The 21,322-nt window shown below is 34.4% G+C and overlaps 1 protein-coding gene across 8 annotated transcripts in view; it reads left to right on the top strand.

The window, feature by feature from the left end:
- SBF2 (SET binding factor 2) overlaps positions 1–21,322 on the top strand; it is a 473,818-nt gene that overhangs the window by 223,452 nt on the left and 229,044 nt on the right. For all 8 annotated transcript variants that reach the window (XM_070626327.1, XM_070626330.1, XM_070626325.1 and 5 more), the window contains 3 exons: positions 16,908–17,030; positions 18,454–18,564; positions 20,239–20,344. In XM_070626327.1, coding sequence (XP_070482428.1) covers positions 16,908–17,030; positions 18,454–18,564; positions 20,239–20,344 — 340 coding nt within the window. The remainder of the gene's footprint in view (positions 1–16,907; positions 17,031–18,453; positions 18,565–20,238; positions 20,345–21,322) is intronic.

The following is a 21,322-nucleotide window of genomic DNA, read 5'->3' as shown; positions in this document are numbered from 1 at the left end:
AAAAAAAAGACAATATAGCAAGTGTAAAGAAGTTCTAGGAACCCAGATAAACTGGCAGAAAGCAATACAAGAAGACATTATTTCAGGTATTTATGAAGAGGTTCTAGTAATTCTTGGATATTTTTCAAACTTTTTATTTGGAAATAATTTCAAACTGACATAAAAGTTCTGAGAATATTGTAAACATCTATGTACACTTTATCCATATTTACCTGTTTTTAATATTTTGTATCATTTCTTTATTATCATAAATAATATTATTATAATCAATCCCTCTTTCCCTACCTCACTCCCTCTTTCTCCTTACACGCACACACACACACAAATTTTTTTCTGAACCATTTGAGAGAAATTTGCATGCGTCATCTTCCTTTGCCCTAAAGTCTTCAGTGTGTGTTTCATAGGAATAAGTATAGTCTCTTACATAAACATAGTATGGTTATCAGTACTTTATAGAAATTTAACAGCAATATTATACTTTTAATCCACCATTCATATTTCAATCTTGTCATTTAATCTAATAATGTCCTTTATAGCATGTTTTTTGTCCTCCAGTACACAATGCAGTTTAAAATCATGTACTGAATTTAATTATCATTTCTCTTTTGTCTCTTTTCATCTGGAATAGTTGCTCAACCTTTCATTGTTGAGGAAAGAATAATTTTTTTTAATAATACAGATCCCTATGCCCCTTTTTAATAGAATTCTTATCATTTTATTTTTTCTCTGATATCTCTTATCTTTGGATTCAGGTTACACATCAGCAGTTGACATACTACCAACATTTGGAATAGGAAGTGTGTTCCTTATAAGGGTGTCTGTCTAAGGGTGCACATCAGGAGGTATATGAAGTCTATCTGCCCCCTACTGATGATGTTAATTTTGGTAACCTGGTCAGGTGATTGTCAGTTATCTCCATTTTATAGTTGCTATTTTTTCATTTGCAACTAAGAAGCAATCTGTGGGAAGACACTTTAAGACTATGCAAATATTCTTACTCATTAATCAGGCCCCCCTACATTTAGCATTTAGTGACTAATTCTTGCCTGTGCCAGTTTTTGTTATAATGGTTGCGAAATGGTTATTTCCAACTCCACATATCCTCTACCTTTACCAGTCAGCAGTTGACATTTTACTATAGGCAAGAGCTTTCCTGTCTTGTCTATCTCTTTGAGCCATAGACTCATGTATTCTAGTTTCTTTTTTCCTAATGGTATATAATCAATGATTTTCATTGTTTTAATGTGCGAATTGTCCTAGATTTGACCAGTGGGCACCCCTTTAGGTTGGTTCCTGTATTCTTGTGACAAGGCCCCATCATGTTCTTTTTAAGCTTTTTTTTTTTTTTTAACTTTCTGTCATAACAAGCTGATCCAGGCTCATCTTATTCCTTCTTTGCCTTGAAATCAGCTATTCCTCTAAGGAGCCCTGGCTCATTTGAGTAGGGAATAATATTTGAAACTAAGATCTAGGTTCTTTGTATTTGGAATCAATGTTTAAAAAGTTATTTGTCTTTTTAAGGTCAGATGTTTTCCCATTTGCCATTTTAAGTGGGCCAAAAAATTATAATTTATTTAGTTTTACAGTCAACCTACAGAAGGTTAGAGTCTGCCTCTTACAAGTTTTTCCAAGATTCTGAAAATGTAAATAAATTGTAAGAATTCTGGCTTCTATATAGCTGCACTTAGGTAATAGGCATTAGTTAGAATTATGTGACAGCTTTTCTGTGCTCCGAACAGAAAGTTAATGTTTTTTGGCATTAAACTGGTCCCAAAACTGGTACAAACAATGAGATAGAACTTAGAAAAAATAACATTAAAACCCAGATGATGTTCCTTTCTAGGTCGTCATTAATGTTGTTCCCATTTTCAGTGTGAACACTTAATTATGTCTTTTTTAAAAAATGTGTTTTTCTTTTATTTTTGGATCATATCATCAGTTCAAAAATAGATCTTTTAATTCTTGTTTGGTGTGAATTATTTCATACCAAATATACTATGACACATTATTTGGAAGCCTGAAGAGGAGGAACTTAGGGACACACACCATCCAAAGTATAATTGTGCAACTTTAAAAATATTGGTTCTTATCTTTCCAAGATACAGTAACACCGTCAAAAAAATCAAGCAAAATTTTGGCATTAAACTTTTGATAACATATTTCCAAAATTACTCAACTAGGCAATGTGATTGTAAATTTTTTTAAGAAATCAGTAAAGTATGATAGATGTGAGGTTGCTTTTTTATAGCTTATCTTAAAAAAATGATAGACCTATCCACATTTTTTATTTAGTTGTATCATTTTAAAGTCTTTTAATGTGTCTATAAATGTGTTTATGAACCAACAGCAAAGATGCAATTTGCAGTAAAGATATTTGGTATCTCCACAAACAGAATGTCATCGAAGAAGGGTGGAGTGAATGTGGGTACTTTGGGCAAGTAAGATGAGAAATTAAGAGGGACATACACAGAAGGCATGTCTCTTTATCTTAGTCGGCTTAAAATCTAGCTTGGGAGGCAAAATCAAAACTTAAAACTTAAGTATAAGGACATTGCAAAGTACCTTATGCTAAGTACTGAACAGTTCAGTGAAGGAGTTAATAATTGAAGACGGGGCAGCTGGAATAAGTCTTACAGAGTTTAAGGGACTCAGTGGACATTTAAAACACAAGAGCTAAGACTTAGAGTAAGGGAAAGAAAAAGAGCAATCCAGGCAAAAAACTTCTGGATAGGAAAAAAGATTTTAGTGCTTATGATACATTTAAGGCTTATGTTCCGGCCACTATGCTAAAAGTTTTACAACACTTTATTTTATTCCATTTTATTTAATTCACATGTAGTTTATTTTGGTTTATTCTCACAAGAACACCACCTGGTACGTTTTGACGTTCCCATTTTATAGATAAGACTAAAAGACTCACCCAGGGGCATTCAGGTACTAAGTCGAACAGCTTGAATCTATCTGCCTCCAAAGACCGAGTACCGATATCAAATACTAAAACATGTACCACGAGGCTGCAAAGGTTCTATCAGTGGCTCGAGAATAAGTGTCAAGAATAAGACCACAATTGGTTTTAATTATTATGAATATCTAACAATGGAAACATTACAAATCAGTGGAATCTGAACATTTTAACAAACATTATTTAAACAGTTGTTGAGCTTTGTAAGAAAACAAAATAAATTTAAATGCTCATAATAAAATGCAACAATTCCAAATGATTGGCAAATCTACCTGGAAGATGAAGTAAGAAAAGTGGATTTCTAAACTGATCCCTTGATGGGAAAACTTGGAGCAGTGGAGGAAGTCACATACAAAACGTTTTGATAGATTTATCTGAAAAATAACCCAGTCATTTTGTTTGTTTGTTTCTCTTTCCCCTCCCTTGGTTATCAAACTAAACTGTGCTCAGTGTAGAAAATTTAGAATATATTGAGAGAAAAATAAGAGGACAGAAAAAAAATAGTTTGACATTTTCTGTTGAGAGTAAGGTGTTTTTTTTAACTAAAACTTTACAGATATAATTAATATCTACATACTAATCGACCATATGGATATATTTAGTCCATCTCCTGATGAACATTTATTTCCTCTTGTCAATATTGTGAATAACACTGTGATGAATATCTCTTTGGAAAAATCTTGATTCCTTCAAGGAGGGTTTTGTCAACGATAACCTCACTAAATTGCAAATTATGAATAGAGAAGTGTAGGAACTCGGCTTGCTAGTAAGCATATCTTTGATAGTTTTCTATAGACTGATCCTTGGACCTTATTCAACAAAGAGAGTCTGGTGAAAAGTAGCATAAGTAACATAATTCAAACAGGCACAAAAAATTAGAGGACTTATATATCCTGAGTTTATTCTGTAGTTTGCTAATTTGCAACATATGCAGACATTCACATGGGACTCTCCTTACAGTATAAAATGATGAAGATTATGCTTTTTATGAAAGACTTCTGTCTGCCCTTTCCCCCTTCTTAAAACGAGGATTGGCTAACGGACAGAATGCTGAATCTTAACAGTCCTCTGGGCATTCCTTACAGATGCATTTTGTAGAGAATAACTTTCACTGAATTAGCTATAATTAGTTAATATTACATGCTTAAAGTTATATGAGACATTAAAAAAACAGGAGAAACTTTTGAGAACAGATTCCCAAAGTCCTTCAACATTAAATGCCTTTTCTTAAATTTTGACAATTTTATACTAAAGAGGGCTGCAGTAGAAAATGTGTATTGTTATTACTAATTTCATTTAACAGAAGTGGTGTTATTACATGCAAATATACTTAAGAGAAAAAAAGATCTGAACTTCTTTCCAGATTTACAGTTTGACTTTCTCATATGTCATCTCTTCTAAGCAATTTCTTTGAAAGTATTTCTTGTAAAGGTTGTATATAAGAATTCAAGAGAATGGAAAGAGAACTAGTCCCAGAGTTAGCAGACTTGACTTGTTAATCTCCAGTATACCTTTAATGAGCTGGATGATCTTGGCAAGTTATTTTATCTCTCTGGGCATCAAATTGCTAGTTTGTAAAATTAAGTAGTTGCCCGCTAGTATTTTATTGTTTTATCATGTTAACTCTATCTGATTTTAGAGATATATTTTAATTTTGCTTATAGTAGATATACTTTAAAATTTCCACCCAAATTATAATCCACAGAATACTGTTCCTAGTCATCTGAATAAGGCATACTTTTAGATGAATGTGCATTGCTAGAATTTATTGTTGGTATTTGTTTATAGGCAGATGTTCTATTTCTTTTTTTTCTTTTTAAGATTTTATTTTTCTCCCAAAAGCCCCCCAATACATAGTTGTGTGTTTTTAGTTGTGGGTCCTTCTAGTTGTGGCATGTGGGATGCCACCTCAGTATGGCTTGATGAGTGGTGCCATATCCACGCCCAGGATCTGAACCGGTGAAACCCTGGGCCCACAAAGTGGAGCATGTGAACTTAACCACTCGGCCACAGAGCCGACCCCCCTATTTCTTTATGGAATGTTTCAGTATGCCGTATTACATAATCATTAAACAAGGTTTCAACATGTATTCTTTAAGAAAATAAAGCTGAAATATTTTTTTTTCAATTATTTTATGGAGATCATGATGGTTTATAACATTGTGTAAACTAGGTGTACATTATTATTTATCAGTTTCTGTATAGGCTGCATCATGCTCACCACCAATAGTCTGATTTTTATCCATCACCATGCATGTGTGCTCCTTCACCTCTTTTGCCAACCCCGAACCCCCTTCCCCTCTGGTAACCACTGTCCGTTCTCTTTATCCATGTGTTTGTTTATCTGACACATCAGAGTGAAATCATGTGGTGTTTGTCTTTCTCTGGCTTATTTCACTTAAGATCATACCCTCAAGGTCCATCCATGTTGTTGAAAATGAAACTATTTTGTCCTTTTTTATGGCTGAGGAGTATTTCATTGCATCTATATATCCAGTCTTCTTTATCCATTCATCAGTTGATTGGCAGTTGGGTTGCTTCCATCTCTTGGCTATTGTGAATAATGCTGCAGTGAACACATGGGTGCATAAATCTTTTTGAATTGTTGATTTCAAGTTCTTTGGATAAGCACCCAGTAGTGGGATAGCTGGATCATATGCCATTTCTATTTTTAATTTTTTGAGAAATCCACATGCTGTCTTCCATAGTAGCTGCACCAGTTTGCATTCCCACCAACAGTGTATGAAGGTTCCTTTTTATCCACATCCTTTCCAACATTTGTTATTTTTTTTTGCTTTTTCTCCCCAAAGCCCCCCAGTACATAGTTGTATATTCTTCATTGTGGGTCCTTCTAGTTGTGGCATGTGGGATGCTGCCACAGCGTGGCTTAATGAGCAGTGCCATGTCCGCACCCAGGATTCGAACCAACAAAACACCGGGCTGCCTGCAGCAGAGCGCATGAACTTAACCACTCGGCCACGGGGCCAGCCCCCAACATTTGTTATTTTTTGTCTTGTTAATTATAGCCCAAAAATGTTTGTTCATAACCTCTGCTCATTTTTCTTTTTTTTGAGGAAGATTAGCCCTGAGCTAACATCTGCTGCCAATCCTCCTCTTTTTGCTGAGGAAGACTGGCCCTGAGCTAACATCCATGCCCATCTTCCTCTACTTTTTATATGTGGGACGCCTACGACAGCATGGCTTGCCAAGCCGTGCCATGTCCACACCCAGGATCTGAACCGGCAAACCCTGGGCCACTGAAGCAGAACGTCTCTGACCATTTTTTGATTGGGTTGTTTGTTTTCTTGTTGTTGAGTGTATGGGTTCTTTATATATTTTGGAAATTAACCCCTGTCAGATATATGATTTGCAAATATTTTCTCGTAATTGGTGGATTGTCTTTTCATTCTGTTGATGGTTTCCTTTGCTTTGCAGAAACTTGTTAATCTAACAAGTCCCATTTATTTATTTTTTCTTTTGTTTCCCTTCCTTAAGTAGATACGGTATTCGAAAAGATGCTTCTACAACCAATGTCAAAGAGTGTACTGCCTATATTTTCTTCTAGGAGCTTTATGGTTTCAGGTCTTACATTCAAGTCTTTAATCCATTTTGAGTTAATTTTTGTGTATCTTGTAAGATAATAGTGTAATTTAATTCTTTTGGAAATAGACTGTCCAGTTTTCCCAGCACCATTTATTGAAAAGACTTTCTTTTCTCCATTGTTTGTTCTTGGCTCCTTTGTCAAAGATTAGCTCTCCATACATGTGTGGTTTTATTTTTGGGCTTTCAGTTCTGTGCCATTGATCTGGGTGTCTGTTGTCCTACCATTACTGGGCTGATTTGATCACTATAACTTTGTAGTATATTTTGAAGTCGGGGATTGTGATGCCTCCAGCTTCATTCTTTTTCCTCAGGATTGCTTTGGGGTCTTTTATTGTTCCATATAAATTTTAGGATTCTTTGTTCTATTTCTGTGAAGAATGTCATTGGGATTCTGATTGGGATTGCAATGAATCTATAGATTACTTTAGAAGGTATGGACGTTTTAACTATGTTAATTCTTCCAATCCAAGAGCAGGAATATCTTTCCATTTCTTTGTGGCTTCTTCAATTTCTTTCAACGTTTTATAGTTTTCAGTGTACAGATCTTTTACATCTTTGGTTAAATTTATTCCTATGTATTTTATTTTTTTTGTTGCAATTGAAATGGGATTATATTCTTTTTTTTTTCTTTTTGAGGAAGATTAGCCCTGAGCTACCATCTGCCACCAACCCTCCTCTTTTTGCTGAGGAAGACTGGCCCTGAGCTAACATCCATGCCCATCTTCCTCTACTTTATATGTGGGACGCCTACCACAGCATGGCTTGCCAAGCCGTGCCATGTCCACACCCAGGATCCAAACTGGTGAACCCCGGGCTGCCAAAGCAGAACAGTGCATACTTAACCACTGTGCCACTGGGCCGGCCCCTGAGATTATATTCTTAATTTCTCTTTCTGCTGGTTTGTTGTTAGTATATAGAAACGTACCTGATTTTTGTATGTTGATTTTGTATCCTGCATCTTGACTGTATTCGTTGATTACTTCTAAAAGTTTTTGTGGATTCTTTAGGGTTTTCTAGATATAAAGTCATGTCGTCTGCAAATAGTGACAGTTTCACTTCTTCTTTTCCAATTTGGATCCCTTTTATTTCTTTTTCTTGCCTGATAGCTGTGGCTAGAACTTCCAATACTATGTTAAATAAGAGTGGTGAAAGAGGGCATCCTTGTCCATTTCCTGTTCTTAGAGGGATAGCTTTCAGTTTTTCTCCATTGAGAATGACATTAGCTGTGGATTTGTCATATATGGCCTTTATTATGTTGAGGCAATTTCCTTCTATCCCCATTTCGTTAAGAAGTTTTATCACAAATGGCTGTTGGATCCTGTCAAATGCATTCTATTGAGATGATCATGTGGCTTTTAGTCCTCATTTTGTTAATGTCTTGTATCACATTGGTTAATTTGTGGATGTTGAAGCATCCCTGCATCCCTTTATAAATTCCACTTGATCATGGTGTATGATCCTTTGAATGTATTGCTGTATTTGATTTACCAATATTTGTTGAGGATTTTTGTGTCTGTGTTCATCAGTGATATTGGCCTGTAATTTTCCTTCTTTATCTTGCTCTTGTTAGGTTTTGGTATCAGGGTAATGTTTGCCTCATAGAATGAGTTAGGAAGCATTCCATCTCCTTTGATTTTTTCGAATAGTTTGAGACGGATAGGTATTAAATCTTCTTTGAATGTTTGGTAGAATTCTCCAGAGAAGGCATCTGGTCCTGGACTTTTGTTTTTTGGGAGATTTTTGATTGCCATTTCAATCTCTTTACTTGTGATCGATCTATTCAGATTCTCTATTTCTTCTCAATTCAGTTTGGGGAAGTTGTATGAATCTAAGAATTTATCCATTTCTTCTAGGTTTTCTGATTTGTTAGCATATAGTTTTTCATAGTGTTGTCTTATAGTCCTTTGTGTTTTTGTGGTATCCATTGTAATTTTTCCTCTTTCATCTCTAATTTTATTTCTTTGATTCTTCTTTCTTTTTTTCTTGGTGAGTCCTACTAAGGGTTTGTCAATTTTGTTTATCTTCTCAAAGAACCAGCTCTTAGTTTCATTGATCATTTCTGCTGTTTTTTAAGTCTCTATTTCATTTATTTCTGCTCTAATTTTTAAATTTCCCTCAATGTGTTGACTTTGGGCTTTGTTTGTTCTTCTTTTTCTAGTTCTGTTAGGTGTAGTTTAAGATTCCTTATTTGAGATTTTTCTTGTTTGTTGAGGTGGGCTTGTATTGGTATGAATCTCCCTCTTAGAACTGCTTTTGCTGCATCTTATAAGAGTTGGTATGTTGCATTTTCATTTTTGTTTTTCTCCAGGCATTTTTTAATTTCTCCTTTGATTTCTTCATTGATCCAATGTTTGTTCAGTAGCACGTTCTTTAGTCTCTAAATGTTTGTAACTTTCCCAGCTTTTTTCTTGTAGTTTATTTCTAGTTTCATACCATTTTAGTCAGAAAAGATGCTTGATATGATTTCAGTCTTCTTAAATTTATTGAAGCTTGCCTTGTTTCTCAGCATATGGTCTATCTTTGAGAATGTTCCATATGCACTGAACCCAGGCTGATGAAGTGGAGCATACTAAACTTAACAACTAGGCCATGGGGCCAGCCCCTGTTGGGTCTTATTTTTTAATCCATCCAGCTCCTCTGTGTCTTTTGATTGGAGAATTCATTCCATTGACATTTAAAGTGATTATTGATATATGAGAGCTTAATACTGCCATTTTATCTCTGGTTTTCTAGGTGTTCTATATTTTCATTGTTTCTCTTCCCTTGTATTTCTGACTGTCATTTCAGTTTGGTGCTTTTCTGTGATAGTTTCCTAAGTTTTCTCTTTATTTATGAATTGTGGCTCTGCTGTGATTTTTTTGGTTAGTGGTTACCATGAAGTTTATATAAAAGATCTCATAGATGAGATAGTCCGTTTTCTGATAGCATCTTATGTCTATTAGCCTAACCAGGTTCCATCCCCTTTCTCTTCCCCTTCTGAGTTATTGTTGTCACAAATTATTCTGTCCTCTGTTAGTCAGTGAATGTTCATTTAGTTGTAATTCACAGGAAGAGAGAAAAAGGGAACAGCTTACTTTGCCATGTTGCTGACATTATCCTGAAATCTTAATCTTTCTGCCCAGCATATGACCTTCTCCATCAGGGATTCCAGGGAAGTATATTTTATTTAACCTATGAATTGGTAAACTTAAGTTCTGTGATCTTATAACTTGCCAAATTATATTGATGTAATTGTTTAGTCAAAAAAAATAATATTTTATCATTTTTTATTTCTTCACTGATTTTAACAAATAATGGAAAAGCACTTTCAAGAGTCTGTTGACTATGGTTCTTCACAAAATAATGTTTTTAAATTTATGAGAACCTAATTTTGAGATGGTTAACTTTGTTAGAAAGAAAACAAGCATGAAGTTTATCTGCTATTTTCTCACCTCACAGAAAAGTTTGTACTCATTATCTCTTTTTCTCCAGAGATAAAGATTAGCTTAATAATGTTTCTCATAATTTGACATGTTAAGTCAGTCCTAGATGTTCTTAATAATTTTATAAGATACACCAAAGAATTCTTGAGTACTGTATAACAACTGAAACTTGAATTAATTATGTCTTGGATATAAATGATGAGCAGGAACATACCTCAGTGCCAGTGACCATAGTCCTCAATTTTTAATGATTAATTTTGATTTATTCACTAGCTATTAATTAGAAGGTAAAAGGTGTTTTAGAGAAGATACGCTGTAAGAATTATTGAAATAAAAGATTCCAAAAATGAAAAGCTTTGATAAATTACCACTATCATATCTCTTATATTAAAACATTGATTGCACATTAAATGCACATTAATCTATTTTATCAACTAATAATGTCAACATAGGGAAGGAATTTTAGTTAAATATGCCTGGCATAAAAATCTAGTATTTAGGTCATCATATTTTTTTTTTAACTTTTTACTAAGATTATGATAGTTTACAACCTTGTGAAATTTCAGTTTTACATTATTGTTAGTCATGTTATAGGTGCACCACTTCACTCTTGGTGCCCGCCCCCCACCCCCCCTTTCCCCTGGTAACCACCAATCAGTTCTCTTTGTCTATATGTTTAATTTCCACCTATGAGTGGAGTCATACAGAGTTCGTCTTTCTCTGTCTGGCTTATTTCACTTAACATAATACCCTCAAGGTCCACCCGTGTTGTTGTGAATGGGACGACTTTATCCTTTTTTATGGCTGAGTAGTATTCCATTGTGTATATATACCATATCTTCTTTATCCAGTCATCAGTTGATGGGCACTTAGGTTGCTTCCATGTCTTGGCTGTTGTAAATAATGCTGCGATGAACATACGGGTGCATGGGACTTTTGGAATTGCTGATTTCAAGTTCTTTGGATAGATACCCAGTAGTGGGATGGCTGGGTCATATGGTATTTGTATTTTTAATTTTTTGAGAAATCTCCATACTGTTTTCCATAGTGGCTGCACCAGTTTACATTCCCACCAACAGTGTATGAGCGTTCCTTTTTCTCCACAACCTCTCCAACATTTGTCACTTTTTGTTTGGGTTATTTTTGCCATTCTAACAGGTGTAAGGTGATATCTTAGTGTAGTTTTGATTTGCATTTCCCTGATGATCAGCGATGATGAGCATCTTTTCATGTGTCTATTGGCCATCCATATATCTTCTTTGGAGAAATGTCTTTTCATGTCCCCTGCCCATTTTTTGATCAAGTTGTTTGATTTTTTGTTGTTGAGCTGTGTGAGTTCTTTATATATTATGGAGATTAACCCTTTGTCAGATAAATAACTTGTAAATATTTTTTCCCAACTAGTGGGCTGTTTTTTTGTTTCAATCCTGTTTTCCCTTGCGTTGAAGAAGCTCTTTAGTCTGATGAAGTCCCATTTATTTATTCTTTCTATTGTTTCCCTAGATCATCATATATTTTAAAGGTGCATAAGGACTAAAATTAGGAAAATGAAATAGGCAGGGTTAGCTGGCCACAGTACAAAGCATACTGCTTTTTTCGAAGCTTGACCTCTCTAGGCACTTTGACTTGCCTCATTGTTAGATCTCTGCTTTTCCCTTTCCCTTTCCCTCTGTTCTGTTTATCCTCTAAGTCCCAGTTCACTGCTGTGGGCCTCACGCATTTCCCTTCTTAGAGTTTCTCAAGCATGTTAAATATGAACTCCAAAATGTTGCAGTATTGTTTTGTATTGATTGCTGTTATTTCATCTTTGTTAGTTTTAGCATTTAAGTTCAAGTATAAATTTACTGACAGAAGGGAGTGTATCTTGTCCTTCTGTAGCACCCACTATGTGGCTAACTGTGTAGTAAGTGTTTAATAAATAAACACATACTGATATATTACTATTTACTTTTTACAACTGTAAACTTTTTGTTATAAAGATGATACAAATACATTTTAGTAAATTATTTTTCTCTGGATATGTGTATATTTTTATATGATATATATCAACTATAATCCCATGATCCAAAGACAGCTGCTAATCTTTTGTAGTATAACCTTCCAGGCCTTTTCTCCTCCATATTAAAAACCTAGACATATTTAATACAAATATATATATATATGGTATACACACTGCATAGTACTTAAACTTGTTGCTTTTAAATTGATATCTTCCCATGTCAATATAATATTTATGATTATCTTCAAATTGTTTTTATAGCCATGCTTTCTTTTTTTCATTGAGATATAATTGACTTTATAGCCATTATTACTAAAAAGTTTCAACTTCTTGCCGTCCTGTTCTTTTTTTTTTTTTTGAGGAAGATTAGCCCTGAGCTAACTACTGCCAGTCCTCCTCTTTTTGCTGAGGAAGCCTGGCCCTAAGCTAACATCCGTGCCCATCTTCCTCTACTCTATATGTGGGACGCCTGCCACAGCATGGTGTGCCAAGCGGTGCCATGTCCACACCTGGGATCCGAACCGGTGGACCCTGGACCGCCAAGAATCGGAACGTGTGAACTTAACCACTGCTCCACTGGGCCGGCCCCTGTTCTGTTCTTATATAACGGGCAAAACACTGGTAGAAAGAGGAATGGAACTCATATTTATGGAACCTTTAATGTATGCAAGGTGCTTTGTCTCCTCGTTGCTCCCCATTCTTTTCTCCCATCCCCAGCCCTTAATCTGTTTCTTCTTTAGTTTTCCTAATCCCAATAAATGTCATTATTATCCATCCAAGTGTTGAAACAGAAACTTAGAGTTATCCCTTTTCCTCCATTTCTCTCGTCCTTCACATTATAGACGTCAGCAAATCCTGTTGACTCTACGTCCAAAGTAAATCTTCAGTCATCTACTTTTCTTTGTCTCCCGTTACCTCTCTACCATTTATCTTGCTTGAACTACCAAACAGACTTCTAACTAGCCTTCCTATTTCTGCTTTTGACTCCTTACAAACTGTTGTCCATTCAGCATCAGTGATCTTTTCAAAACAGAATTGAGATTACCCTCCTTGCTTAAAACTCTTCACCAGATTCCCAAAACATTCAGTATAAAAATCCAAACTCCTTACGCTGGCCTGAAGGCCCTGCATAGTCCAGCCCCTACTTAACTCTCCAGTTTCCTCTGCAATAGTATTCCCCCTGGCTACTTAGGTTTTATGTATTCTGGCTGCTTGTCTGTTTCTTAAAATATGCCAAATTCCTTCCTACTTTAGGCCTTTTGCATTTGCCTGTCCCTTTGTCTGGAATGTTCTACCCTTAAATTTTCAAGAGACTAGTTGCTTATTGTATTTTAGATGTCAGCTCCAGCATCACCTTCTCATAGAAGCTTTCTCTGACCTCTGTGTGCTACCTGCTAAAACCAAGGAATAATCTCAGGTTAGAAGAAGTCTTGTAAATATTAAGTGAGATAAAATATGTGAAAATGTTTTATACTATAAAATATTAAATTTCAAAGCATTATTATAACATCTATTACATTTATAGCCTATGTTTTTAATTTCCTGCTTATTTTTAAGTTTCTCACATCTTTTCTATGTGTGAAAGTCTGTCTTTGTAAAACACAAACCAAATAAAGCCAGTCCCATTGAATAATTATTATACAAAAGATATTTTAGCAGCTATAGAGAAGAGGCAGTATTTCCTTACGTGATAAAATATTTATAGAAAAATTTGATCAAAAACACCACATTATCATCTCCTTCAACAAACCTTATTCTAATCAATAGTTTTCAGGTTTTTAATTTTTTTTTTTTATCGCAGTAGTACATTTTGCTTTGAAAAAAGAAATAAGAATTTTCTCTAAACTTGGGACATTGTATTCTTGTAGGAGAGCTTTTGGGATTAAGAATGACCACATCTTATGGTTTATATAGTACATTTATGAAGTAAAAGTCAATATCTGTAATAAAAAGTGATGTAAATAAAAATGGAATTGTTTTTACTTACTATTGATTTATATTATGTTGGACCTTTTTTCTTTCTTCTTAAAAACTATTCCATCTAGCTAATGTTTAATGAAAGAATAGCTTTAAGAAATGACCAATGCATTCTATTTTGTGTTTCAGTCATAGTAGATTAATGATTATTTATTTTGAAATAGTTATCTAACTTACTCAAGTTGACTTCTTAATGGTACTCTAGGGCATTTATCACAATCTCAAAAAAATGTGGATAGCTTTATCTCTTTCAGGAATTTCAGTCATTCTTCTATCATTTCAAATTTGTTAGTAATCCATGAAGAATATGATTCGTTAAGTGTGGAAATCTTTGGTAAATTCATATTCATCACATTCTTATTATTTCTAAGGATTCCAGAAACCAACCAACCTAATTTTAGCTTTTGCTTTGAAACAAATGAAAATCTTTCAAGAGCATGTGGACCTTATCACACATATAAAAAGTAAACAGCTGGTTCCCTTTGGATATGTGCATTCCATGGACATCTAATCCTTAGTTGTATTTCACTGTACTAGAAACTATATGGGCTCCAAAGGAGATAGAAAACACAGTCCTTGGCCTCCATAAGTAGGGGGAAAAAGACTTCCCTTGGTAAAATACCCCAAAAACTATTCCAAGGAAATTCATTCCTGCATGTATGCAGTGAACAAATATTAAGTAAACATCAGTTATGTGCCCGGCTCTTGTTTAAGAACTGAGAAATTACCAGTGAGCAAAATCAGACAGAAGTCCTGGTCTTCATGGAGCATATTCTAGTGGAGGAGACAGACAAACCAAAAAACAAGATAAGTGAAATTCGTAATATGTTGGATGATAACAAGTGCCGTGGAGAAAAATAAAGCAAGGAAAGTGGGTAGAGAGTCTTAGGATATTGCAGTTTCAAGTAGGGTGCCAGCAAAGGCTTAACAGAGCAGAAGTTGCTTGATTGAAGACCTAAGGGGGATGAGGGAATTAGTCGTTAGGGTATCTGTGGAAAGAGTATTTCAGGCAAATGAATAACAAACAAGAGCTTAAGACCCTTAGCTCATCATGTTTGAGGAGCAACAAGGAAACAAAGTGGAGCTAAAGAGGAATAGAGGAGATGGAGGGAGGCTGTTAAAATAATCCAGACAAGCAAGGATGGTTCATAGTATTGTGGTAGCAGTGGAGGTGTGAGAAATCTAGATTTGCTGACAGCTTGGATATGAGATGTGAAATAGAGGGGAATCAGAATGTTTGATTTGCCAAATGGAAGGATAGGATTTCCATTTACTGCAGGAGGAGTGGAGTTTGGGGAGAAAGGTTTGAGATACTTGTTCGTCATCTAAGTGGAGATGTCAAGCAGGCCATTGGATGTGGCATTTTGTAGCATTTTGGGGGAAGAGATTTTGTAACCATGGGCCCCTAGGACCAGTTCAGCTGACCCCGTCTTATGAACAGAATAGTTAAGAGTGGTTTTTCAGGGACAGAGGAATGACCCCCTTGTCCAGTTCAGGCCACTTGAGACCACCAGCCCATCAACTGGGCCTGTGCTATTGCCTAAGTGAGCCTTTTGACATCAAGGGGCTGAAAATTCCATCCTTAGATCATACCAACACCACCATTTTGTGAACATGTGTCCTATGAAGAGCAATCATCTTTCTCTACACTTTAGACTGTCCTGCCCTTCATCCCATAAATTTTGCCCCAAGCCCTGGATTGGAGAGACAGATCTGAGAGCTCATGCCTTCTGTTTCCTTGCAGATTGATCTTGCAATAAAGCTGTGTTCTTTTCTCAAAAGCTGATGCTATAATGATTGGCTCTTTATGTGTATTAGGCAAGAAATCCCAATTTTGTGTGGTAACAGTTTGGCAGGAGAAATAAATATGAGCAAGTGTGATATGTTGGTGAAATGTGCTGGGAATTAAGAGTGAGAGAAAAATCAGTAAAGAAAAGGCTTCAGGATGGAAGAGAAATTTTAAGCTGGACCTTTCATAAATGAAAAAGAAAGAGAAAGGAATTCTAGTTAGGGAAAATGTCCTACCATCTTAGAATATCATCTAGAAATAAATCTGAATGCTTTACTACCTTATCTTCTTTTTTTTTTCTTACTTTAAACTTTTCTAATGAATCATATAGTATTATGGAATATAGGTGAATAGGAAATATTTGTTGACTCATAAATGGGAATAACATTTTTCAAAGGTTTATTTTATTAATCAGTATTTAGTCATTGGAACTTAGGTGTTTTTTTGTTCTAGATTTTTTCATTGTGCCCAAAATATACATGATATAAGATTTACCATTTTAACCATTTTAAATATACAATTCAGTGGCATTAAGTGCATTCTGAAATTTAGTTTCGTGTATAAAAAAATATTCTCCCTTCTCAAAAAATCAACATTATTGCTTATGAACAAATGGAATTTAGAGCTGTTTGGGCTTTACTTCCAAGAGCATTGAGCATTCTGCAAGCCTCAGAATTCTAAACAATTATCACTTTTGTTTGAAAGGTTGAGATAAGCAGAAAAACAAAAATTAAAATTAGTGCCTTACTTCTAAAACGACTTTTTCTTCATTTGAAAACTGACTTTCCATTTCAGTGTCATTCTTAGTTGTCTGGGTCACTGTTTAAAGTAATTTGAGTGTATCTTACTTACCTTTGATTCCTGCCTCACACAGAAACCAAATGCTCAGATAAAGTTCTAGTACGTCTCTGGAGCTTAAGGTGCTTTTCAAAAATGAGCTGTGTGCTGTGCTTCATGATTTCTGCCTCCTTACTGCTTAGATTCCTCTCAAAGTATGTGCTTTATTTTTAGTTTGATTTTTGTTAATTATGTTATATCTTACAATTCATTTTGGATTTTGTAAAATACTTGAAAGGGTGTGATATGCCTATGTTTTGTGAGTTATAAACCTTGGAAATTCTGTCTGTGTATTGATTCCAGTGCCTCTTTTTCTAGGGAACAAAGAAGGAAGAGATCGAAGGTGAAGTGGAAGTGACTGGCTTAATTCAGCCTGCGGAAGTGTTTGCTCCTAAAAGCCTGGTGTTGGTATCCAGATTAGATTATCCAGACGTTTTTAGGGTAAAGAACTCATAGTTGTCATTATTGATTTGTATTATTGTGTAAATCTGTTTTGAGTGAATCATGGTAACAAGTTCTTTGTATTTAAGAAATCTTTAAATTGATTTAGGAATTCACCAATAAAATAAAATTAGTGTGAACAGAAGAAATGTTTTTATGTTGCGTGAAACAAATAAACAAATATGTTAATATGACTATTTAAACATCTAAGGATGTAGTGTTTGTTTTAAAATAGATCCTATGTTTACTGATTCCAAAATTTATGAATCCTAAAGAAATCATTTGATTACCTGTAGCAAATTTAAAATGCATAGTAATATAACAACTTTGTATATTTTTATTCACCTTCTTTTGAGGAGTCTAGGTTCAAGTAAATAGAATGGATATTTGCAATTTCAAATATTTCAGATTGTGCTACTTCCAACATTGCTTTAAAATGTTGATTATTTCCATGTATTTCCTTCTTTTAGACTCTCAGAACTTTCAAATGTAAGGAAAACTTGTAGTTATAAATATGTTTGAGCTTTGAAAGAGGAAGGTTTATTTTTCTTATTTCACTTGCTACCTTTAGTTATAGTAATGTTGACCATTATCCAGAGTCAGAGGTCTTTGGAAAGTATAAACTATACTTTAAAATATCCAGAGGACTTGGGAAATTAATACATAATTTCTGGAAAACTTTTTCTTATGGTTGAAGTTATATATATTCTAGAAAAATTAACTTAGAGTCAAGATTTCAATAACAATAGTTAACTCCTACAAGTAATAATTTTTCAGAGCCACACATTTTAATAAACTGAAAGATTCATAAAGATTGCATTTTGTCTTCCATTTTACCACCTACCTTCTTCTAAGCTTAAAATGTTAGTCACGTCTTGTCTCTGTTTTGCTATCCTTTGTAATAATTCACGTAAGTTAAACTTTTCTGTAGAATAAATGTTCTGAATTTGTAAGAATCACAAAACAAGATAAAATGTTTAAATTTTTATCTTGAAATTTGGAGATTTGCAAAGTAAGTTGACACAAAAACAGTTTTAAGCCCTACAAATTTGCTAGAGTGGTTATCTGAGCACAAGCACCTGTTTTACAAATTATGGATTTCTGCTTTTTACAAACTTAACTCAAAAGCTCATTTAGAGCTTCTGGTTCTGGAGGAAGATTTAATAAACTTAATAACATTTGCTGCTTAAAATTTATTTCATGGTCACTGTAGAATATGCTTTACTAGGTTCAAAGAGAAATTTATTTCATGGTCACTGTAGAGTATGCTTTACTAGGTTCAAAGAGAAATTTATTTCATGGTCACTGTAGAATATGCTTTACTAGGTTCAAAGAGAAATTTTCCTAGGAGCAAATGTCACAACAATTTATTTTTAGTGCTTACTTTTTCCATGAAATAACCACATGCATCTTCTCTTTGCAGGCTTGCTTGGGTTTGATCTACACTGTATATGTAGACAGTCTGAATGTCTCCTTGGAAAGTCTCATTGCAAACCTGTGTGCATGCCTTGTCCCAGCGGCCGGAGGGTCTCAGGTAAATAGAATAAAGGAAGAGATGAAGAGGGCCTGTTCTTTTTCTCCTTTCCTCTAGTTAATTTAATTTATGACATAAAGGAGAAAAGAATTTTTAAAATATTTTTGTTTTAAAGAGGATCTTAGTTTACTTAAGCATTGTCCCTATGGTCTGCCTTCTAGAGACCCAAGATTCCATTCTTTTCTTAGGTCATGAGGTTAATTTTAACACAGGGTTCACCTCTCACATAGCATAATTAGAAGCCATATTTTGTGTAACTTGAGCTCTAGTTTACATTTTCTTGGAAATACACTTTTTTAAGTTGAACTTTTAAAATGTATTCTTTCTATCTTTCTTACTCCTGTATATAGTTAAACTTCATTTTATTAACTTAAATTTAAAAATTTTGAGTGATAAAAATTAGGAGATAACAAGAAAACTCTCAAAACAATTCTTTGTAACATTATAACTACTTCTGAATAGATTCATTTATTTATTAATGTCCCTGGATAACAGCAGTTATACATGATCCTAAAATCATTTTGTGTATTGTTTGTAATCTTTAATAGAATAACTTGCCTTTACGCTTTGAAAGAAGAGGGCTTATTTTTCTTATTTTAATTTGCTACCTTTAGTAATGATAATATTAACCATTCTTCAAAATCATAGATCTTCTTTGGAAAGCATACGCTCTGTACCTTAAAATTTCCTAAGAATTTTGTCACAGATTAAGCCTCAAATGAGGACATTAAACTCTTTTATTGAAATAAAACTTTCTCAAAGTGGTCATGTGCTTTTCTTCTTTTGTGTGTCTTGAGATTTTCATATTTGTCTCTGAAGTATAAAAATAAGAACCTCAGCTGCTATGACTTAATATTTCTAGGGAACCATACTTAAAAAAAAGAGAGATTTTTCCATAAGTCCTAAAATTGTTCAGTTTACTTACTTTGCATATTCTTATGTAATATTGGGGAACAGGACAGCCCTCTAAAAAGTACATTGTTTGTCATCCGTCTGTCAAAGATGTTACTGATAGTGAAATTGGCATCCCTTTTCTTTACCCTTTGTCTTTTTGACTGGCTTCTGTCTTTCCCAGTGTCTTTTATTACTCTGAAGTTTTTATCTTCTTTTCTTCTTCCTGCTCTCTCCTCCCTCATTCTCCTACCTCTGCTCTAAGGGCAGAATATGAAATGTAAGTTTGGTCACAGTTGTAGCTAGAGTTTAAAGCAGTGTAATTATTTTATGGGTCTTTATTATGATGGGATTTTTGTTTATTTTATTTTATTTTATTTTTTTAACTTTATAAAGTTTTTTATTGCGGCTACTAGAAATTTTGAAATGACCTATCTGTTTCATACTATATTTCCTTTATTTTTCCCAGTTTTATTAAGATATAATTGACATATAAATGTTGACTTTGACATTTTATTATTTTTTAGTTAAGAATGATTGTCACTGATTTTTGTATCTCATCATGACTAGATTTTCAACTTTCAACTCCTGAATTTTCCTATACCATGTTCAGTTTGGCACAAAGTAGCTTGAATGTTTTGGGCTACATTCTTGCCCTTTGCATCAGTTAATTGGATCTTATATGGTCATCATCTAATCCAAATTTCAACTTCAGAGGGATTTGTAATTTTAAGAAAATATCTGAAATCATTTGTGTTTGTGTGTTTTTCTCCCATGCTGCAGAAGCTGTTTTCCTTGGGTGCAGGAGATAGACAGCTGATTCAGACTCCTTTGCACGATAGTCTTCCCGTCACAGGCACTAGCGTGGCTCTTCTGTTCCAGCAGTTGGGTATGTCTTCTCTCCCATTTTCAATGTCCTCTTTTAGAAGCCTACAAAAAAATATTTATTCTAAGCTCACGTGACTTGATATGAATCAAGAAAATAAAAAACAAACCGTTAAATAGCTGATACACAAAATATATAATTATGTGGGTCCTGATCTTAACTAGTATTCATTCTTTTCTATTTTTATTTTAGTTTTTAGGCCTCTTTTGCTCTGGAGTCAATTACTTTTAGAAAGTAAACATATTTTATTTTATGCTTTAAAAGATGAATAGATAGTATATTTTGCTTTTCATTAGATGAATTGCTTTTGTAGAAAACTTGTCAGATGGAGCTAAAAGTCCTGTTTTTCTCATTCCACCATCTGTATCAGGACTTTATCTCCAATTTTCTAGCAACGGCTAGGATGAAGAATTGGGAGGAGGACACTAGAGAGTGCCATCTGTACCTTGGACAGCTTGTACTTCATTCAAGGAGTAATACAACTTCAAAATGAGGGTGTCTCAGACTAAGGCTGCCAGAGATTCCCATTTGCTTTACCTCTTGCTTGTCCTTTATATGCACTTGCATGAGTGTTGCACTCTCTTTGATTCAGTGTTTGTCGTTGTTCTTCATCTGTGTTTGTATTTTTCTAGTTATATTGAAACCTTCCCTTCCCTAGGGTTCATACTCTGCTTTTCCGGGGAATTCTTAGTTCCTTGCACAAAAATTCTGCCCTCTTGTTTCCCTGCTATCTCATGTTGAATTTTGCTCCTTGCTCAGCTCTGTAATTTATCACTCTTTTTTCATTAGTAGCCTCATCCTCATTCTTTTGCTGTGACTTCGCTCAGTTAAATTTAGAAAACCTTAGAAGAGATTAATGTAAATATAAGCAGAGTATCCTAATAATGATGAATGGTGATACCAGTCCCAAAGCAGTAGTTCTTCCCTATTACATCTGCCTCCCCTCAGGAGTTCAAACACTGAAAAATTACATATCGCTTC

Source organism: Equus przewalskii, chromosome 6 (assembly GCF_037783145.1).
Source record: "Equus przewalskii isolate Varuska chromosome 6, EquPr2, whole genome shotgun sequence".
NCBI classification, from domain to species: Eukaryota; Metazoa; Chordata; class Mammalia; order Perissodactyla; family Equidae; genus Equus; species Equus przewalskii.
Note: the sequence above shows the minus strand (reverse complement) of the source record. Positions and strands in the feature narration are given on the sequence as shown.